Here is a 22,225-nt window from a genome sequence, read left to right as displayed (position 1 = left end):
AATATTATTTCATGGTGTATAAATTTGTCAGATAAAATGTTGTTTAGTTAAAGGGTAAGTATATTGGATGAAACATGATCTCATAACATCGCTTCATCGAAGTAGCTTGCCGGCTCTTTCGCAGCCACATGCTTTCAGTGCTTGTCGCTGTCCACGGCTGTGGTGTTGAAACGCCATTTTGTTCAATGGCTGTTTGTCTGGGGAAGTTTTGCCAACATGTGATTGTGGTATACATGCACCTCAAGTAGCTATCCTCTTTATTTAAACAAATATTTCTCAATCTTTATTTCTGTCTGGGTGGGACACTTGTTGAATACGTCAGTAAATGGTGTCCCTGGCTATGCATCATGGTACGCAGATCCCAGGTAACTGTATCCTTACTTTCTTAATCCACACAACTTCTTGAGTAAGATTTTCTGTTCCATATTTTCTGTGACAAAATACTATTAATAATTTTAAACTATAGTGTAATGTGAGGTATAATCACATGGTGTCAGTACACAACTAGAATAAGGCTCCGGGTAGACATCCTCTCGTCATACTTTTGAGTCCGCCCCCTTGCTGGTTTCGTATCTTATTCAGTTGCTGGAGGAGCACAGTCGTGATCTTAATGAGAAGAATACAATCTCAAGTTTACATTCTGAAAACACTATTGGACAATGAGCTTTGGACATATTTGTTTATGTATTGGATAGACAACTGTCACCAATGAAGGAATAGTGGAAGTGCTGTGGATTATTGTTATTGATCCTGAAAACATGGAACAAAGAGGATGCGGGGCATGGCTGGAGGGACGGCAGTGGGTCGTCTTATTAGTTGCTTTGATTTTCTTTTGGAGCGGGGCTTCAGCTCAAATAAAATACTCCATTTCTGAAGAGGTTAAGGAAGGAACTGTCGTGGGGAATATAGCTAAGGATCTGGGTATAGAGCTAAGCACCTTAACGGAAAGGGGATTTCGAATCGTTTCTGGCTCCACCGAGCCCCTTTTCCAGGTAAACCAGAATGACGGCATATTGTATGTGAATCGAAAAATAGACAGAGAGGAGGTGTGCGAACGGAGCAGCGTGTGTTTAATAAACCTGAAAACCGTTCTAGAAAACCCGCTGGAGATCCATTATGTTGCTGTAGAGGTGGTAGACGTTAACGACCATTCTCCCAGCTTTCCGGAGAAAGAAAAACGTTTAGAGATTTCAGAATCTGCATTACCGGGAGCGCGATTTCAGCTCCCAGCTGCGCGCGACTGGGATGGTGGCCAATTCTCTGTTCAACAATATAAATTCAGTCACAGTGAACATTTCCGTGTTGAGGTCAGAGACCGAGGTAAAGATGGTAAGATGCCGTTTTTGATTTTACAAAAGCAACTAGATAGAGAAGCCGTAAGAAGCCATCAATTACTCCTCACTGCCATTGATGGTGGAAATCCCCCGAGATCTGGAACTATTGAAATAACTGTAGATGTATTGGATGTTAATGACAACCCACCTCTATTCACTAAAGATGTGTACTCTGTCATGTTAAATGAAAACTCTCCCTTAGGCACAACGGTTATTCAGGTGAACGCCACTGATTTAGATGACGGTGTCAACGGACATGTAATATACTTATTCGGTAATGACGTGAACAGCAACATACAGAAGCTTTTTGATTTAGATGCCAAAACGGGTCAAATAACGGTTCGAGGGCAAATCGATTTTGAGATACAAGATAGCTATGAGATCGACATACAAGCGTCCGATCAAGGAGTTGCTCCACTAACAACAGATAAAAGTGTGATCATAAAGATAGTTGATGTTAACGACAATGAACCCGAGATAGAGGTGACGTCCTTTTCCAGCGCCATTCCCGAGGATTGTAGACCCGGAACTACTGTCGCATTAATCAGTGTTAATGATATGGACTCTGGTCTCAATGGGAAAGTGATCTGCTCTATAAATGACGAGGACGTCCCGTTTAAACTAATGCCGTCTTTACAGGATAACATGTATTCCGTCGTCACCAAGTCACAGCTGGATAGGGAGAAACAGGCTCATTATGACGTTATAATTTTAGCTAAAGACTCGGGCCAGCCTTTCTTGTCATCTGTAACGACTTTCAGCGTTGTTGTATCAGATGTGAATGATAACAGTCCAGAGTTTTCACTGAGCCCCTATACTTTCTATGTCCTTGAGAATAACAACCCAGGAAGCTCAGTATTTTCAGTGAGTGCCTCAGATCGCGACATAAATGAAAACGCACTGATTTCATATCATATTCCAAGAGGCATCGACGATGAGAACAAATGGGCATATTTTCTTAATATTAATTCTGAAAATGGGAACATATTGGCGCTAAAAAGCTTTGACTTTGAAACTTTAAAAACATTCCATTTTCAAGTTGTAGCTACAGACTCTGGAACTCCGTCACAAAGCAGCAACGTCACAATAAACGTGTTCATTCTGGATCAGAACGACAACGTTCCAGTGATCTTGTATCCAGTCAGCGGTAACAGTTCCGCTGAAGGTCTGGAGGAGATTCCCCGCAATGTGAACGCAGGCCATTTGGTGACTAAAGTGAGAGCCTATGACGCTGATATAGGATATAACGGCTGGTTATTATTTTCGCTGCAGGAAGTTACTGACCACAGTCTCTTTGCTTTGGACCGCTATACAGGACAGATAAGGACACTTCGGTCATTCACCGAGACAGACGAGGCTGAGCATAAACTGGTCATACTGGTAAAAGACAATGGGAACGTTTCACTGTCAGCAACAGCTACTGTTATTATCAACGTTGTGGAGCCCAAAGAGGCTTTTGCAGCTTCTGATGTTAAAAGTTCAGTAAAAGACGAGGAGGAGAACAGCGTTACATTTTATTTGATCATTACTTTGGGGTCAGTTTCAGCACTTTTTCTCATCAGTATCATCGTGTTGATTGTAATGCAGTGCTCCAAACCCACAGACTATTCATCCAAGTATTTACAAGATGTGAATTACGACGGGACACTGTGCCACAGCATCCAGTACAGATCCGGAGACAAACGGTACATGTTAGTTGGACCCAGAATGAGTATAGGTTCTACTATTGTCCCGGGAAGCAATGGAAACACTCTAGTTCTTCCCGAACACATGATGAGAGCTTCTGGAGAGGTGAGGAGATTACCAAGTTATTATTCAAGTTACACATCGTGTATGGTCCTCATAAACTATGTAGCCTGTACTGTACAGTGCATACCTTCATTGTCTCAATACAAGCATATGAACGTGGGTATTTTGGAACTTGCTTTGCTATTTAGGGGTTTGTTCAGGTGTATTCGTTTTCGTTCTGTTATCCACGACAGTTTGAAGGGAATTGTATTGCATTCGTTTTTTGTCGTTCTCTAAGTGTCCTTTTAATACCACCAATTTGTTACAGAATATGATGTGTGGGGCATCCTAAATCAATTAAAGCGTGATCTCAAAGTTGCATCGCCTTAGAGTTGTGTGTTTCTGCAATGCAGAGTAATGCACTCGTGATGTGTCGCTGTCCATTTGCGTGGTGCAGAAACGCTGTTGCATTGCGGCTCTTCAAAAGAAAATATAACATTGAATCTATGCAATGTGCTTTATTTTACATTTTTGTAATTCTCTATCAGTTGTTGATAGATACTACGAGCCTCTATTAGCCTACACAAACCCCTACACACAATTTCAATGAATGATTGTTTGTTTCTGTATGTTTGTGCCTAAACTGTTACGGGTGCTGGAATAGCCAATGTACTGTGCACCACCATACAATGTGTGGTAGAATTGCACGGTGTCAGTGCTTTAACTAGAATTATACTCTTGAAAGAAATCTCCACGTCACACCTTTGATTCCTCGGCTTGGTTGGTTTGTAATTTCGCATCTAGCGAAAAGGTCGCGAGCTGTGAGGAGAGATTTAGAACACAATGAATGCAACTAAAATGTTTTTTTTTTTTTTGAATAATGAGCAGTGATCATATTTTGGAATGTAATGTGTAAGAGTCGTTGATAATAGAGGCGGATAATAGAGGCGGATAATAGAGGCGGATAATAGAGGCGGATAATAGAGGCGGATTTGTTGGATTAAAGATTATACTACTGTCCCGGGCAGCAATGGGAACCCTCTAGTGCTGCGCGAACGCATTAGCAGAGCTTCTGGAGAGGTAAGAACTATACGTTTTGTAACTGCATAGCACTTGCATAGTTTATTGTCCTGTTCGGTTTGTAAATTCCGTCTGAACTGCATTTTATTTGAGAAGGTCTAATATGTTGTTTCGGGCGGAGTATGGTTGTGGCACTAACAACCCTACTCCTCTCACAGGTGGCATTAACAACCGAGGTAAAGTTGGTTTTATATTCACACATTCGGAAATTCAACAGTTATTCAACAGACATTCAACAGACATTCGCCAAAAGCCATTTCAAACGGTAAAAATCAATAACTAATTAATTGATTGTCACAGAAACATAAATGTCTAGCATTTACATCCTTTGTTTTTAATCAATTATTCCGTTTTGATTTGACAGAGATACATAAAATCTAAAATGTGCCATTAAAAAGCGGTATAAATCAATAACTAATTCACTGTTTGTCACAGAGACATTAAACTAGGTATGATGTATTATATAAATGTCTAGCATACTTTTACAACCTTTGTTTTGAGTAAGACTTCGGATGATTATCAGCAGTTATGTGTGCTTCTATCAGGGTTGTGGTCAAATGCATATCATTTAAAGTCAATTTAGCAATTGAACAAAAATCCAATTCAATTTGATAATGTTTCTAATTGCAAAAGCATGTAACAGAATTTGGGTATTCCAGAACTGTAATTTACATGTATATAAACATAACCCTGTTTTATATTTGTAATACTGCAGATAGAATGCTCTGTGGGCCAGAGATGGTACCAATCAGCTTGTCTGGGGATGGCAAAGAAGGACTTGAACAAAGCCAAAATAGAAAATGATTGGAAGGGGCCTCTTTGCTGTTAAATAAGAGAGGTATAAATAAATGACTTTTGTGGCGGCAGGCTAGCCTAGGTGTTAGAGCGTTGGACTAGTAACCGAAAGGTTGCAAGTTCAAATCCCCAAGCTCACAATGCACAAATCTGTCGTTCTGAACAGGCAGTTAACCCACTGTTCCTAGGCCTTCATTGAAAATAAGAATTTGTTCTTAACTGACTTGCCTAGTTAAATAAATTTAAAAAAAAACTTTTGTGCCATGCAACTACTTTAAAATGTGGAACTGTTGCACTAAAAATGCAAACATTGATTTGGCATACACTTTAAGATTATAAACATGGTCTAACTTCATAGAACAAATTGCACTTCAAATGAAGTTATTGAAGTTATTGCAAATAAATGCATATTTGTACTTTTTTCTGTGACAATCACTGAATTAGTTCTTGATTTCTTCATCTTTAAATGCAATATTTGAGATTTTATGCGTTTCTATCAAGTCAAAACTGGGATTTCTGCTCAATACAAAGGTTGCACAAGTCTTCTAGACATTTATAGAATAAATCATACCTAGTTTGATGTTTCTGTCATAATCAGCGAAACCGTTTTGATTTATACAGCTTTAAACGGCATCTTATATATGTTATTTATTTATATGAAATCCAAACTGGAATTTTTCCTAAAAAAACGATTGTAAAAGTATGCTAGACATTTATAGAATAAATCATATCTGGTTTGATGTTTCTGTGTCAAACAGTGAATTAGTTATTGATTTTACATTTTTAAATGGCTTTTCACGAATGTCTGATGAATGTCTGTTGAATGTCTGTTGAACTACCGAATGTGTGAATATTAAACCAACTTTACCTTAGTGCATTAACAACCCAACTCCTCTCATAGTGTATCTCATTGAAATCAGCGGCTCATCACTGATTTTGTAAGTGATCGCTGTCCATAACAGTGGTGCTGAAACACCATACAGCTCAAAGTGCTGTTTGACATGTCACATGTTTATGTTTTAGTTTGAGTACTTGCGCGTGGTGATGTTGCGCGCATGGTGTCGCTGCTCTTCAGTGTTAGAAACACGTACTTTGTTTAAATCCCTCCCTCTCTTTGTCGTGTTGGCACATTGAAAATCATATGAGTCTAGTGAAACGGGCACTGGCTTTCTGGAAGGGAGAATACCCACCACATGAAAGGTTGCTTGGATATGTTTTGTGGATAACCTTGTCATCTTGATTTTTTTCTGGATAAAGCGGACTATAATGGTTCCAGAATAGCAGGACTTGTCAAAATGGTAGACGGACAGAGAAGAGCGGCACCTCTCCGGGCGATGCTGTTGTTTGTATTTTCGTTGTGCTTTTGCGGTGGAGCTTATTGTCAAATACGCTATTCTATCGCGGAGGAGTCGAAAGAAGGTACTTATGTGGGAGACGTAGCAAAGGATTTGGGGTTCAGTGTGGATAAACTGACGGAACGAAGGTTTCGGATTGTATCGGGCTCTAAGGAAGGTTTTTTGCAGATAAACCAAGACAATGGCGTGTTGTATGTGGACAGAACCATCGACAGGGAGGAGCTGTGTGAGAAAAGCATTGTGTGCTTGATAAACCTAAAAACCATAGCAGAAAATCCAATGGAAATACATTATGTTGAGGTAGAAATTACAGACATAAATGATCATTCTCCTAATTTCCCAGAAAAGGTAAAGCTCTTGGAAATAGCAGAGAATCTTGTATCGCAGGGAACGCGCTTTCCTCTGGACGCTGCGCGTGACAAGGATGTTGGAGTGAATAGTCTCCGTAAGTACACTCTCAGTCCTAACGATCACTTCGACTTTGATGTTAAAACTCGTGGAGAGGATAAAATCCCTTTCTTGATTTTGAAAAAGCCGCTAGACCGAGAGCAGAAGCTTGAAATTATGTTAGTTTTGACTGCGTTTGATGGAGGTAAGCCAGTGAGATCTGGCACAGTTAATATTACAATAACTGTTATTGACGTTAATGACAATGCACCAGTCTTTGAACGACAGGTGTATACGGTAACATTAGATGAAAATGCTCCCTTAGGTACCTCTGTTTTGAGGCTGCACGCCACGGATCTAGATGATGGCGCAAACGGACAGGTTATATACACATTTGATAACAGTCTTAAAAACAAAGCGTTTGATTTATTCGAGATAGATGCGGTTACAGGGGAAATTACAATCAAGGGGTTAGTAGACTTTGAAGAGCAGAGTGTTTACGAAATTGACGTGCAGGCATCTGACAAGGGCCAAGTCACATTGACAGGTCACTGCAGTGTCGTTATCAACGTGAAAGATATAAATGACAACGCACCTGAGATGGACGTTACGTCTCTGTCAGGTCAAGTCCCAGAGGACGCACGACCCGGTACAGCTGTAGCTCTAATCAGTGTGTCTGACATGGACTCTGGTGAAAACGGCTTGGTTATATGTACACTCTCGGACAACATCCCTTTCGAATTAAAACCGTCTTTTAAGAAAAATATGTATTCTTTGATTACTAAAAGTGGATTGGACAGAGAGTCGGAGCCTAGGTATACAGTGACTATAACTGCTACGGATAAAGGACACCCATCATTGTCTTCCCACAAAACTGTCACGGTCCAGATCTCAGACGTCAACGACAACAGTCCGGTCTTTTCCCAGAGTCCATATACCTTCTATGTACCAGAAAACAATGCTCCAGGCGAGTCGTTGTTTTCATTGAGTACATCAGACAGCGATCAGGATGACAACGCTCGTGTGTCTTGTCACATTTGGAAAGGCGACGGTGACACTCCTATTGTATCCTACCTAAATATTAATTCTGATGGTAACATTTACGCGCTAAAAAGCTTTGACTTTGAAGCTACCAAAACATTCCAATTCCAAGTTGTAGCTACAGACTCTGGAACTCCGTCACTAAGCAGTAACGTCACAGTGAACGTGTTCATTCTGGATCAGAACGACAACGCTCCAGTGATCTTGTATCCAGTCAGCGCTAACGGTTCCGCTGAAGGTGTGGAGGAGATTCCCCGCAATGTGAACGCAGGCCATTTGGTGACTAAAGTGAGAGCCTATGACGCTGATATAGGATATAACGGATGGTTATTATTTTCACTGCAGGAAGTTACTGACCACAGTCTCTTTGCTTTGGACCGCTATACAGGACAGATAAGGACACTTCGGTCATTCACAGAGACAGACGAGGCTGATCAGAAACTGGTAATTCTTGTAAAAGACAATGGGAACATTTCACTGTCAGCAACAGCTACTGTGATTATCAAGGTTGTGGAGCCCAAAGAGGCGTTTGCTGCTTCTGATGTTAAAAGTTTAGTAAAATACGAGGAGGAGAACAGCGTTACATTTTATTTGATCATTACTTTGGGGTCAGTTTCAACACTTTTTCTCATCAGCATCATCGTGTTGATTGCAATGCAGTGCTCCAAACCCACAGACTATTCCTCCAACTATTTGCAAGATGTGAATAACGACGGGACACTGTGCCACAGCATCCAGTACAGATCCGGAGACAAACAGTACATGTTAGTTGGACCCAGAATGAGTATAGGTTCTACTATAGTCCCGGGCAGCAATGGAAATACTCTTGTGTTACCCGAACATAGGAGCAGAGCTTCTGGAGAGGTAAGAAGTTAAATATTTTTCTAAATACTAACCGTTTGCATATATTTTGCTTGAGCTTGGAAATTGCCTATATAATTATTTTATAGTGTACACATGTGTCAAAAAATGATGTTGTCTAGTAAAAGGGTTAGCCTATTGGATGAAACATGATCTCATAAAATTGCAAATCGAAGTAGCTTTCAAGCTCATTCTCAGCCACACGCTTGCAGTACTTGTCACTGTCCGCGGCTGTGGTGAAAGGCTATTTATTACAATGTGCTGTTTGTCTGGTGAATGTTTGCCAACATTGTGATGGTGGTGTACATGCACGTCAAGTAGCTATCCTCTTTATTTATACAAATATTGCTCAATCTTTATTCCTGTCGGGATGGGACACGTGTTGAATACGTCGGTAAATGGTGTCCCAGGCTATGCATCATGGTATGTAGAACTTAATCCACACAACTTATTGAGTAAGGTTTTCTGTTCGATATTTACTGTGACAAAATAGTATTAATACATTTAAGCTATAGTGTAATGTGAGGTATAATCACATGGTGTCAGTACACAACTAGAATAATGCTCCGGGTAGACATCCTTTCGTCATACTTTTGAGTCCGCCCCCTTGTTGGTTTCGTATCTTATTCAGTCGCTGGATGAACACAGTCATGAGCTTCGTGGGGAGAATAAGATTTCAATTATATATTCTGAAAACACTATTGGATAATGAGCTTTTGTCATGTTTGTTTATATAATGAATAGCCAACTGTCACCATGAAGGAATAGTGGAAGTGCTGTGGATTATTGTTATTTATCTTGAAAACATGGAACAAAGAGGATGCGGGGCATGGCTGGGGGAACGGCAATGGGTTGTGTTCATGGTTGCTTTGGTTCTCTTTTGGAGCGGGACTTCAGCTCAGATAAGATACTCCATCTCTGAAGAGCTTAAGGAAGGAACAGTCGTGGGGGATATAGTTAAGGATTTGGGAATTGATCTGAGCGCCTTGAAAGAAAGGGGATTTCGAATCGTGTCTGGCTCGACCGAGTCCCTTTTCCAGGTAAACCAGAATGACGGCATATTGTATGTGAACCGAAAAATAGACAGAGAGGAGGTGTGCGAACGCAGCAATGTGTGTTTAATCAATCTGAAAACCGTTCTAGAGAACCCGCTGGAGATTCATTATGTCGCGGTGGAGGTGGTAGACGTTAACGACCATTCTCCCAGCTTTCCAGAGAAAGAGAAACGGTTAGAGATGTCAGAATCTGCGTTGCAGGGGACGCGATTTCAGCTGCACGCTGCAGACGACCCAGACAGTGGCCAATATTCAGTTCAACAATATAAACTCAGTCAGAATGATCATTTCCGTTTGGAAGTTAAAGATAGAGGTGATGACCGCAAAACACCTATTTTGGTTTTACAAAAAACACTGGATAGGGAGGCTTTAAAAAGCCATAAGCTAATTCTCACAGCCCTTGACGGTGGGAAACCTCCTAGGTCTGGAGAAATTAGAATAACTGTAGACGTATCAGATGTTAACGATAACGCCCCAGTCTTTACAAAGGAGGTATACTCAGTATTGCTGAATGAAAACGCTCCTTTAGGCACCACCGTGATACAGGTTAATGCCACTGATTTGGACGAGGGTTCTAATGGTGAAGTGACCTATTATTTTGCCAATGACGTGCAAGGGAAGGTGCGGAAACGTTTCGATTTAGACCCGAAAACTGGTGAAATAATTGTAAAAGGAGTTATAGATTATGAAGAAAATAAAATATATGAAATTGATATTCAGGCATCAGACAAGGGGACAGCTGCATTGACAACTGAAAAAAGTGTTATAATCAAAATAGTTGACGTTAATGACAACGCACCTGAGATAGAGGTGACATCATTTGCTAACGCAATCCCCGAGAATTCTAGACCCGGAACTACTGTAGCACTAATCAATGTTAATGACTTGGACTCTGGTCTCAATGGCAAAGTTCTGTCTTCTATAAGTGAGGGCGTCCCGTTCACTCTAACGCCGTCTTTACAGGACAACATGTATTCTGTAGTCACCAAGTCACCACTAGATAGGGAGAAACAGTCTGAATATGATCTAACAATAGTAGCCAAAGACGCAGGGGAACCGTCCTTGTCATCTATAAAGACTATCTGCGTTGTTGTATCAGATGTGAATGATAACAGTCCAGAGTTTTCACTGAGTCCCTATATTTTCTATGTCACGGAGAATAACGACCCAGGAGGCTCAGTATTTTCAGTGACTGCCTCAGATCGTGACATAAATGAAAACGCTCTTATTTCATATCATATTATCAGAGACGGTGGCGAAATGAACAAATTGGTATCTTTTCTAAACATAAATCCTGAAAATGGGAACATTTTGGCGCTAAAAAGCTTTGACTTTGAAACTTTAAAAACATTCCAATTCCAAGTTGTAGCTACAGACTCTGGAACTCCGTCACAAAACAGCAACGTCACAATAAACGTGTTCATTCTGGATCAGAACGACAACGCTCCAGTGATCTTGTATCCAGCCAGCCCTAACGGTTCTGCTGAAGGTGTGGAGGAGATTCCCCGCAATGTGAACGCAGGCCATTTGGTGACTAAAGTGAGAGCCTATGACGCTGATATAGGATATAACGGCTGGTTATTATTTTCACTGCAGGAAGTTACTGACCACAGTCTCTTTGCTTTGGACCGCTATACAGGACAGATACGGACACTTCGGTCATTCACAGAGACAGACGAGGCTGAGCATAAACTGGTCATACTGGTAAAAGACAATGGGAACGTTTCACTGTCAGCAACAGCTACTGTGATTATCAAGGTTGTGGAGCCCAAAGAGGCTTTTGCAGCTTCTGATGTTAAAAGTTCAGTAAAAGACGAGGAGGAGAACAGCGTTACATTTTATTTGATCATTACTTTGGGGTCAGTTTCAACGCTTTTTCTCATCAGTATCATCGTGTTGATTGTAATGCAGTGCTCCAAACCCACAGACTATTCCTCCAAGTATTTACAAGATGTGAATAACGACGGGACACTGTGCCACAGCATCCAGTACAGATCCGGAGACAAACGGTACATGTTAGTTGGACCCAGAATGAGTATAGGTTCTACAATTGTCCCGGGCAGCAATGGGAATACTCTAGTGCTACCTGAACCCAGGGGGAGAGCTTCTGGAGAGGTAAGAAGTTAAATCCGATTCTAAATATTAACCGTTTGCTGGTGCTCTCCCTGAGCTTGGAAGTTATTATTTCATAGTGTATATATGTGTCAAATGACTCATTGTGGTCACTAAAGAGCCCATGGCTCTTATCGTAAGAGTACTAACCCCGATGTGGCGTCTAAACTTCCAATATGGCCCTTATACCATAATGGTCACCTTATCATCCCCAGCTTCCAATTGGCTTATTCATCCCCCCTCCTCTCCCCTGTAACTATTCCCCAGGCCTTTGCTGCCAATGAGAATGTGTTCTCAGTCAACTTACCTGGTAAAATAAACATATATATTTTTTTATGGCAACATGATATCACAGGAACACGTCATCCTGGAACGTTTTTTAATAAAAATGTAAATGTTTTTCTCAATACATTGCAGTCAATGTAAAATATGAGGTTCACAGGATTGATGTTAATCTCATTACATCTCAACTGCAAGATCATTGTGTACAATTGAGGTAAAAAATGCTTTTGGATCGATTGACTTGAAATTTCAAATGCTGGGTCATGACAGTCCCCCGGTCACAAATATGTACAATTTGGGAAGATTAAACCTTTTTAACCCTTCATAACCTTCACGCTGAATTAAGTCACTTTCTTATGTCTTATTGACATACTGTCAGAAGGTGAGTGTAGCTGGTGCATGAAGTCAGGCGCAGGAGAGCAAAATGAGTGAGCAACGTACTTTACTCAATAAAACAAAGGCACTAGGTAAACAAATACACTTGACCAATAACCAACGGTAAATATTACGCACGGGTGAACACAGCACCCGTCTAAAAAACAGCCATCATGAACCGAACTTAACATAGAAATAATCACGCTCAACAAACATGGGGGACACAGAGGGTTAAATACATGAACATGTAATTGGATAATGAAAACCAGGTGTGTAGAAAATGAAGACAAAACCAATGGAAAATGAAAAATGGATCAATGATGGCTAGAAGACTGGTGACGTCGACCGCCGAACACCGCCCGAACAAGTAGAGGGACCGACCTCGGCGGAAGTCGTTACACATACGATTAAATTGGTTGAGGCTTATCTTTTCCCATTGACTGCTATGTGTTGACATAAACGTCAACCCTGTGAGACTCATCTTTTCCCATTGACTGCTTTGAATTGAGAAACACATAAACCCTGGACACTCATCTTTTCCAATTGACAGAAATGTACAGAGAAAAACATCAATCCTGGGACACTCATCTTTTCCAATTGACAGAAATGTACTCAGAAAAATGTCAACCTTGTGACACATCTTTTCCCACTGAATGCAATATATTGAGAAAAAAATCAACCCTTTGACACTCATCTTTTCCCATTGACTGCAGTGTACTGAGAAAAACATAAAGGAGATTGGCACACATTCAACAAATCTGATCTAACAAAGTAGATATTCCTCAAATCCATCATGATTGATGTGTTGTAACAGGCCCACAATGTGGTTACTTAAGTCTGATATGGATATATTTGGCTGTTTTCACTGCACAACATTTATAAGTTGTCCCTTTTCAGGTTTAAAAGAAGTGACTGCTAAATGCTAACTACTGTTTGTATAAGTTGGTGAGCATGGCAATTCCCCAAACGTTTCCATTATAACGACACAGGACGAGACGCAAATGCAGACGCAGGAGAAAGATGGTTAGAGTCTCTATTTATTAATAGACAAGGGGCCGGCAAGAGGCAGGTCGAGGACAGGCAGAAGTTTGTAAACTAGGTCAGAGTCAGATGGGTACAGGACGGCAGGCAGGCTCAAGGGCAGGGCAGGCAGAATGGTATGGCAGGTGGGCTCAGGGTCAGGGCAGGCAGAAAAGGTCGGAACCGGGAGGACAAGAAAACAGGGACTAGAAAAACAGGAGTACGGAAAAACACGCAGGTAGGCTTGACGAGGCAAGACCAACTGGCACCAGACAAACAGAAACCACTGGTATAAAAAGACAGGGGATAATGGGAACAAATGGGAGACACCTGGTGGGGGGTGGAGACAAGCACAAGACAGGTGAAACCGATCAGGGTGTGAAATCCGTGGCAATTCCATTGTTTTGGTCGAGTTCGATTGACCTCTTTACAACATCGATTAACGTTGCTAAGTGATAATTGACACTTCCGCGCTGTGCTGTTTATTTCGGATAGTTTTCAAAACCTATGGAGATGTCCACTGAAAGCAGATATGCAATTTGTTGACACTACAACACAGTGAAAACTTGGATACACATTATCCCAAATGCTAATTTAAAAAAAAACATCTGTTAAATTCGCTGCATTGTTTTGCATGTTTACAGCGGGTCATTGTTACATCACCAACATTTTAAGAATACAGTTCTGTATGGGCGCTAATATGGAGGCCGTTCTAGCATATGTGGGAACTCAAGACTGTTGTAAAAGCATTCCAGGTGAAGCTGGTTCAGAGAATGCCAAGAGTGTGCAAAGCTGTCATCAAGGCAGAGGGTGGCTACTTTGAAGAATCTAAAATGTAAAATATATTTTGATTTGTTTAACACTTTTTTGGTTACTACATGATTCCATTTATGTTATTTAATAGTTTTGATGTCTTCACTGTTGTTCTACAATGTAGAAAATAGTCTAAATAAAAACCCTTGAATGAGTAGGTGTTTTGACCAGTAGTGTTTATGGTTGTGGGTTAGCATATTAGATGAAACATGATTTCACAACATCACTCATGAAAGTTGCTAGCCGGCTCATTTGCAGCCACAGCTTAACCATCCTGTTGTGTTCGTTTCATGTTAATTCATTCTGTGTTCCCGGGCCAAAATGACCGCCCCATTATTGCTGATTACAAATCCATAATAATACATATACTATTACCTAATGTTGTGTTCAATTTTTTTTATCAATTTAAGTTCTTGTGAACATTACAAGGTTTGAACTTCTTTTTGCGATTTATGGCCTGTAGGCCTCTTTGACCTGAGCTCATACAACTCGTTTTTTAGAAGAAAAAAAAAGCATAATGTATGGATTATTTTGACTATAACAAATACTCAGATGAAACATATTGTACTATTTATCACAGACTACTTCGTGTCAAAGTTTAACAAGGTCTCTCTCCTCCTCACCAGTGTCATGATCAAGGATATGATCAAGAGCCTCACATACAGTATATCGTTTGGTCATTGTGCTGCCGCAGAATGAATTGTGAGCAAGGCCTCAAAAAAGCTTTATATACCAGAGCTGCGAGAAAAGTTCTATATATTACTGAAACAATGTTGCGATTGTTTGTGAGAATGCCAACAGGTGTGGTTCCCGTGGGGGAAAGATTCTATTGGGGAAAGGTTCCCGTGGGGGTTGCCATGGAAGCCAAGAAGGGGAGTGAGGTGTGTGTGTGTGTGTGTGTGCTCGTGCTCAAACACACATGCATGTGGGGGTCCGGGAACACCACAGGTTTACAAAAGTTAAATAAAACACCCAAAATGTTATGAAAATCATCAAATGTATGTTGTGTGTTCAGATGCCCTGCGTGGACAAAGTCATGGAACCTTATGACAATCGTATTAAATTAACTACATTTTTCAGAGAGAGAACTTGTAAATCGGTCCAAACCACTGGTCGTAAACAACAATAGTGCTGAAATGCTGTTGATTTCAACGCGATGTGTGTCTGGTGAACGTCTGCCAAAAAGTGATGACATATACGCCTACATGCATGTCAAGTAGATATGCTCTTCATTTCTATAAATATATCTCAATATTTACTTCAGTCGGGGTCGGACGCTTGTTGCACACTCCAGTAAATGGTGTCCCAGGCTATGCATCATGGTTTGTCGAACTCTGCATTCCGACTTTCTTAATCCACACAACTTTTTCAGTAAGGTTTCATGCGATTTGTATTACTACTATATACCATGAATAAGCTTGAACGATAGTGCACTCTGAGATAGAATCGCATGGTGTCAGTACACAACTAGAATAACGCTCATGGTAGACATACTTTTGAGTCCGCCCCCTTGTTGGTTTCGTATCTTATTCAGTCGCTGGATGAACACAGTCGTGAGCTTCGTGGGGAGAATAAGATTTCAATGATATATTCTGAAAACACTCTTGATAACGAGCTTTGGTCCTATCCGAATATAATGGATAGACAACTGTCACCATGAAGGAATAGTGGAAGTGCTGTGGATTATTGTTATTTATCTTGAAAACATGGAACAAAGAGGATGCGGGGCATGGCTGGAGGGACGGCAATGGGTTGTGTTCATGGTTGCTTTGGTTCTCTTTTGGAGCGGAGGTTCTGCACAGATAAGATACTCCATCTCTGAAGAGCTTAAGGAAGGAACTGTCGTTGGGAATATAGCTAAGGATCTGGGTATAGAGCTAAGCACATTGAAGGAAAGGGGATTTCGAATCGTATCTGGCTCGACTGATCCCCTTTTCCAGGTAAACCAGAATGACGGCATCTTGTATGTGAACCGAAAAATAGACAGAGAGGAGGTGTGCGAACGGAGCAGCGTGTGTTTAATAAACCTGAAAACCGTTATAGAAAACCCGCTGGAGATCCATTATGTCGCGGTGGAGGTGTTAGATGTTAACGACCATTCTCCCATCTTTCCCGAGAAAGAGAAACGGTTAGAGATTTCAGAATCTGCGGTACCTGGGGCTCGATTTCAGCTTAATGCTGCTCATGATCGAGATGGAGGCATGTATTCTATTCAGCTGTATAAACTCAGCCCCAATGATAATTTCCGTTTGGAAGTTAAAGATCGAGGTGAGGACCGCAAAACCCCTACTTTGATTTTACAGAAGGCGTTAGATAGAGAGGCTAAACGGAGCCATAGATTATTGCTCACGGCTATTGATGGAGGTAAACCTCCTAGATCTGGAGACATGAGAATAACTGTAGATGTATTAGACGTAAACGATAACACCCCTGTCTTTACTAAGGAGGTATACTCTGTAACGCTGAATGAAAATGCCCCTTTAGGCACAACAGTCATACAGATGAACGCGACTGATTTGGACGAAGGTTCAAATGGCGAAATAATGTATTCTTTCGCCAACGACGTGGGCGGTAGAGTACGGAAACGTTTTGATTTAGACTGCATTACCGGGGAAATAATTGTAAAGGGTGTTATTAATTTCGAGGAAAATAACAGCTTTGAGATTGATATTCAGGCATCAGACAAGGGGACAGCTCCTTTGACAACTGACAAAACTATTATTATCAATGTAATTGACGTTAATGACAATGCACCGGAGATTGAAGTGACATCTTTCTCTAACGCAATCCCCGAGGATTCCAAACCCGGAACTACTGTAGCACTGATCAGTGTTAATGATTTGGACTCGGGTCTCAATGGCAAAGTTCTTTGCTCGCTACTTGAAGATGTACATTTCAAACTAATTCCCTCTTTACAAGATAACATGTATTCTGTAGTCACCAAGTCACCACTAGATAGGGAGAAACAGTCTGAATATGATCTAACAATAGTAGCCAAAGACGCAGGGGAACCGTCCTTGTCATCTATAAAGACTATCAGCGTTGTTGTATCAGATGTGAATGATAACAGTCCAGAGTTTTCACTGAGTCCCTATGCTTTCTATGTCACTGAGAATAACATCCCCGGCGCCTCAGTATTTTCCGTGAGTGCGTCAGATCCTGACATGAATGAAAACGCACTTATTTCATATCATATATTGAGAGATGGTGGCGAGGAAAACAAATGGGCGTCCTTTCTCAACATAAATTCGGAAAATGGGAACATATTGGCGCTAAAAAGTTTTGACTTTGAAACTTTAAAAACATTCAATTTCCAAGTTGTAGCTACAGACTCTGGAACTCCGTCACAAAACAGCAACGTCACAGTGAATGTGTTCATTCTGGATCAGAACGACAACGCTCCAGTGATCTTGTATCCAGTCAGCCCTAACGGTTCCGCTGAAGGTGTGGAGGAGATTCCACGCAATGTGAACGCAGGCCATTTGGTGACTAAAGTGAGAGCCTATGACGCTGATATAGGATATAACGGCTGGTTATTATTTTCACTGCAGGAAGTTACTGACCACAGTCTCTTTGCTTTGGACCGCTATACAGGACAGATACGGACACTTCGGTCATTCACAGAGACAGACGAGGCTGTGAATAAACTGGTCATACTGGTAAAAGACAATGGGAACGTTTCACTGTCAGCAACAGCTACTGTGATTATCAACGTTGTGGAGCCCAAAGAGGCTTTTGCAGCTTCTGATGTTAAAAGTTCAGTAAAAGACGAGGAGGAGAACAGCGTTACATTTAATTTGATCATTACTTTGGGGTCAGTTTCAACGCTTTTTCTCATCAGTATCATCGTGTTGATTGTAATGCAGTGCTCCAAACCCACAGACTATTCCTCAAAGTATTTACAAGATGTGAATAACGACGGGACACTGTGCCACAGCATCCAGTACAGATCCGGAGACAAACGGTACATGTTAGTTGGACCCAGAATGAGTATAGGTTCTACCATAGTCCCGGGCAGCAATGGGAATACTCTAGTGCTACCTGAACATAGGAGGAGAGCTTCTGGAGAGGTAAGAAGTTGAAAACTAACATTTCATTCTTAATTCTCCTCTACCCAGTGTTGACAATGCACGTGGTCTTGTGCTGATAGTGTACAGTATGTGTTACAGAGTTAAGCACAGTCTGTAAGCTCACTCCACAGCTAGCTTGAAATGTTCCTTACAGAGCCATCCAATTGGTACAGTAACCCGTTGGAACGTTGTTAATAAGATTTGGCACGTGTGTTGCGAAGCAGAGGACCACTGGTTCGAGCACAGTATGAGCAGTCGAAAGGTAGAGGAAACTAATTTGTTAGCAGCACGCTGACCCCGTTACATCCTACTGGGCACGGACGTTAATTCAAATTCTATTCCACTTCGGTTCAACGTAATGCCATTGAATATATGTGGATTCAACGAGTGGGATATGCTTGAGTTCTAAAATTATTTGAACTATTCTCATTGCTTTTGGAAGTATTTCAGGTAATTGTTTTAATTTACCAAAATGGTAGTGTGAATTTGTAAATTATGTTTTTGGCAGTAAGAGATTTTTTGGCTGTCATATGATCTCACACCAGAAGTAGCGGGCTCATATACCAGCGCATTAGCCTGCCACTCCCAGCTGGTCGCTTTCCACGATAGTGGTGCTGAAATGTTTTGCTGTTCAACACCCTTTTACCCTTGCGTATTTTTGCCAAAAAGGAATAACATACAAACGCAAGTGAAGTAGCTATCCTCTTTTTAATTTTTTTTTACCTTCCTTATTCCTTGTGGGACACTTATTGCATTCTTGAGGAACGTTTTGGTTGCTCTTCTGAAGATATGGTTTGTCATGGTTATCCTGATTTTATTTACCTATGCATCTGTTGCAGTGACCTATTCTCTGATATGTGTCATGTGACAAGACAACATTCAATATTGAAATGGAAACATAAATACACTTGAACGATAGTGCAATGTGAGGTAGAGTCGCATGGTGTCAGTACCCAACTATAAAAATGCTACTTACAGATATGATTTTCATGCTTTTCAGTCCTCCCCCTTGCTGGTTTCGTTGCTTGTTCAATCGCTCTGCGAGGAGCAGTCATGCAGCATCGAGGAGAGAATAATATCTAAAATGTGCATTCTTAAAACACTATTGGATAATGAGCAGTGATCCTACTCGGAATGTAATGATAGAAATGTCTTATCTATAGAGGATTAACGGAAGTGATGTGGATTATTGTTATTTATATAAAAAACATGGAACAAAGAGGATGCGGGGCATGGCAGGAGCGATGCCAGTGGGTCGCCTTCATGGTTGCTTTGGTTCTCTTTTGGAGCGGAGCTTCTGCTCAGATAAGATACTCCATCGCTGAAGAGCTTACGGAAGGAACTGTTGTGGGGAATGTAGCTAAGGATTTGGGAATAGACCTGAGCACCTTGAAGGATAGGGGATTTCGAATCGTGTCTGGCTCGACCGAGCCCCTTTTCCAGGTAAATCAGAATGACGGCATCTTGTATGTGAATCGAAAAATAGACCGAGAGGAGGTGTGCGAACGGAGCAGCGTGTGTTTGATCAACCTGAAAACCGTTCTAGAAAACCCGCTGGAGATCCATTATGTCTCGGTGGAGGTGTTAGATGTGAACGACCATTCTCCCAGCTTTCCCGACACAGAGAAACGATTAGAGATTTCAGAGTCCGTGTTACCAGGCGTGAGATTTCAGCTACAAGCTGCACTCGATCCAGATAGCGGGCAATACTCTGTTCAACAATATAAACTCAGTCATAATGAACATTTTCGTCTGGAAGTTAAGGACCGAGGCAAGGATGCGAAAACTCCTGTTTTGAATCTACTGAAGCCGCTAGATAGAGAGACTACAGGGAGCTATAAATTACTACTTACTGCCATTGATGGCGGAAAACCTCCAAGGTCTGGGACTATAGAAATAATTGTGGACGTTTTAGATGTAAATGATAATATGCCTGTTTTCACTAAAGAGTCATACACTGTAAAACTGAACGAAAATTCTCCAATTGGCTCAAACGTTGTACAGGTAAATGCTACGGATTTAGACGAAGGTTCAAATGGTGAGATAGTTTACTCCTTCGGTAATAATGTGAATAGGAAATTACGTGAGCTTTTCGATGTGAATATCAACACCGGTGAAATAACTGTAAAAGGAGGGATCGATTTTGAGATAGAAGACAGCTATGACATTGATATTCAGGCATCTGATAAGGGATCTGCTCCTTTTAAAACGGACAAAAGTGTCATTGTAAATATTGTTGACCTGAACGACAACGCACCTGAGATAGAGGTGACATCATTTTCTAATGCAATCCCCGAAGATTCTAGACCCGGAACCACAGTCGCGCTAATCAGTGTAAATGACTTGGACTCTGGTCTCAATGGAAAAGTTATGTGTTCTATAAGTGAGGGCGTCCCGTTCACTCTAACGCCGTCTTTACAGGACAACATGTACTCTGTAGTCACCAAGTCACCACTAGATAGGGAGAAACAGTCTGAATATGATCTAACAATAGTAGCCAAAGACGCAGGCGAACCGTCCTTGTCATCTATAAAGACTATCAGCGTTGTTGTATCAGATGTGAATGATAACAGTCCAGAGTTTTCACTGAGTCCCTATACTTTCTATGTCACGGAGAATAACGACCCAGGTGCCTCAATATTTTCCGTGAGTGCGTCAGATCCTGACATAAATGAAAACGCTCTTATTTCATATCATATTCCGAGAGACAGTGGCGACGAGAACAAATGGGCGTCTTTTCTAAACATACATTCTGAAAATGGGAACATTCTGGCGCTAAAAAGTTTTGACTTTGAAACTTTAAAAACATTCCAATTCCAAGTTGTAGCTACAGACTCTGGAACTCCGTCACAATGTAGCAACGTCACAGTCAACGTGTTCATTCTGGATCAGAACGACAACGCTCCAGTGATCTTGTATCCAGTCAGCGCTAACGGTTCCGCTGAAGGTGTGGAGGAGATTCCCCGCAATGTGAACGCAGGCCATTTGGTGACTAAAGTGAGAACCTATGACGCTGATATCGGATATAACGGCTGGTTATTATTTTCACTGCAGGAAGTTACTGACCACAGTCTCTTTGCTTTGGACCGCTATACAGGACAGATAAGGACACTTCGGTCATTCACAGAGACAGACGAGGCTGAGCATAAACTGGTCATACTGGTAAAAGACAATGGGAACGTTTCACTGTCAGCAACAGCTACTGTGATTATCAAGGTTGTGGAGCCCAAAGAGGCTTTTGCAGCTTCTGATGTTAAAAGTTCAGTAAAAGACGAGGAGGAGAACAGCGTTACATTTTATTTGATCATTACATTGGGGTCAGTTTCAACGCTTTTTCTCATCAGTATCATCGTGTTGATTGTAATGCAGTGCTCCAAACCCACAGACTATTCCTCCAAGTATTTACAAGATGCGAATTACGACGGGACACTGTGCCACAGCATCCAGTACAGATCCGGAGACAATCGGTACATGTTAGTTGGACCCAGAATGAGTATAGGTTCTACTATAGTCCCGGGTAGCAATGGGAATACTCTAGTTCTACCTGACCATAGGAGGAGAGCTTCTGGAGAGGTAAGAAATGGAAAAATACCCCGTATCCCACAAATGTATTGTGCCAAGCATTGACCAATGACATTAACATGAACATTTCAGGCCAATACTTAATTGACCAAAATGATCCTGTGAGTGTGGCAAGAATGTTGTTTTTTAGTTAGAGGGTTGTATGCAATAACCTTATCTCCCGCCTGAACTAATTCACAGCCTCTTCGGGATGGTCGCTGTCCATGGTAGTGGTGCTAAAACGTCGCGCATTGTACAGTAAATTTGCCATAAAGCGATGAAGTCATAATCTCACGTAAAGTTAACGCATCACCCAAAAGCTTTCATCTTACTTTGTATGAATCTTTCTCGATCGT

The 22,225-nt window shown here is 41.2% G+C and overlaps 4 protein-coding genes across 7 annotated transcripts in view; all 4 read left to right on the top strand.

Moving 5' to 3' along the window:
• The window catches only part of LOC109864680 (protocadherin alpha-C2), a 202,713-nt gene that overhangs the window by 8,511 nt on the left and 171,977 nt on the right, over positions 1-22,225 (top strand). Inside the window, exon 1 of one of the 4 annotated variants that reach the window (XM_031798583.1) lies at positions 9,193-11,751. The exons of 2 other annotated variants lie outside the window; for them this stretch is intronic. In XM_031798583.1, the coding sequence (XP_031654443.1) occupies positions 9,388-11,751 (2,364 nt within the window). In that variant the 5' untranslated portion in view covers positions 9,193-9,387. Of the gene's footprint in view, positions 1-9,192; positions 11,752-15,759; positions 18,309-22,225 lie in introns of those variants that run through there. One more of the 4 variants, XM_031798586.1, reaches the window with a different exon arrangement.
• On the top strand, positions 597-3,414 carry LOC109885990 (protocadherin alpha-3-like). The gene is made up of 2 exons (XM_031798146.1): positions 597-3,125; positions 3,391-3,414. Exons 1-2 carry the CDS (start codon positions 759-761, stop codon positions 3,412-3,414), a joined length of 2,391 nt encoding a protein of 796 aa, XP_031654006.1. The 5' UTR covers positions 597-758.
• On the top strand, positions 6,120-8,596 carry LOC116355048 (protocadherin alpha-4-like). Its single transcript, XM_031798145.1, has one exon. The coding sequence runs from the start codon at positions 6,233-6,235 to the stop codon at positions 8,594-8,596; it is 2,364 nt and encodes a 787-aa protein (XP_031654005.1). The 5' UTR covers positions 6,120-6,232.
• On the top strand, positions 19,353-21,935 carry LOC116355047 (protocadherin alpha-3-like). The gene has a single exon (XM_031798143.1). The coding sequence runs from the start codon at positions 19,488-19,490 to the stop codon at positions 21,933-21,935; it is 2,448 nt and encodes an 815-aa protein (XP_031654003.1). The 5' UTR covers positions 19,353-19,487.

The sequence above is a fragment of the Oncorhynchus kisutch genome, linkage group LG19, assembly GCF_002021735.2.
Source record: "Oncorhynchus kisutch isolate 150728-3 linkage group LG19, Okis_V2, whole genome shotgun sequence".
In the NCBI taxonomy this organism is placed as follows: Eukaryota; Metazoa; Chordata; class Actinopteri; order Salmoniformes; family Salmonidae; genus Oncorhynchus; species Oncorhynchus kisutch.
This window is presented reverse-complemented; position numbering and strand designations above follow the sequence as displayed.

Excerpts from the sequence above, each read along its gene's own strand:
- LOC116355048 (XM_031798145.1), top strand. The coding sequence starts at position 6,233 with ATGGTAGACGGACAGAGAAGAGCGGCACCTCTCCGGGCGATGCTGTTG.
- LOC109885990 (XM_031798146.1), top strand. The coding sequence starts at position 759 with ATGGAACAAAGAGGATGCGGGGCATGGCTGGAGGGACGGCAGTGGGTC. Across the intron at positions 3,126-3,390 it reads TGATGAGAGCTTCTGGAGAG|AATATGATGTGTGGGGCATC; the intron begins GTGAGGAGATTA and ends AATTTGTTACAG.
- LOC116355047 (XM_031798143.1), top strand. The coding sequence starts at position 19,488 with ATGTGGATTATTGTTATTTATATAAAAAACATGGAACAAAGAGGATGC.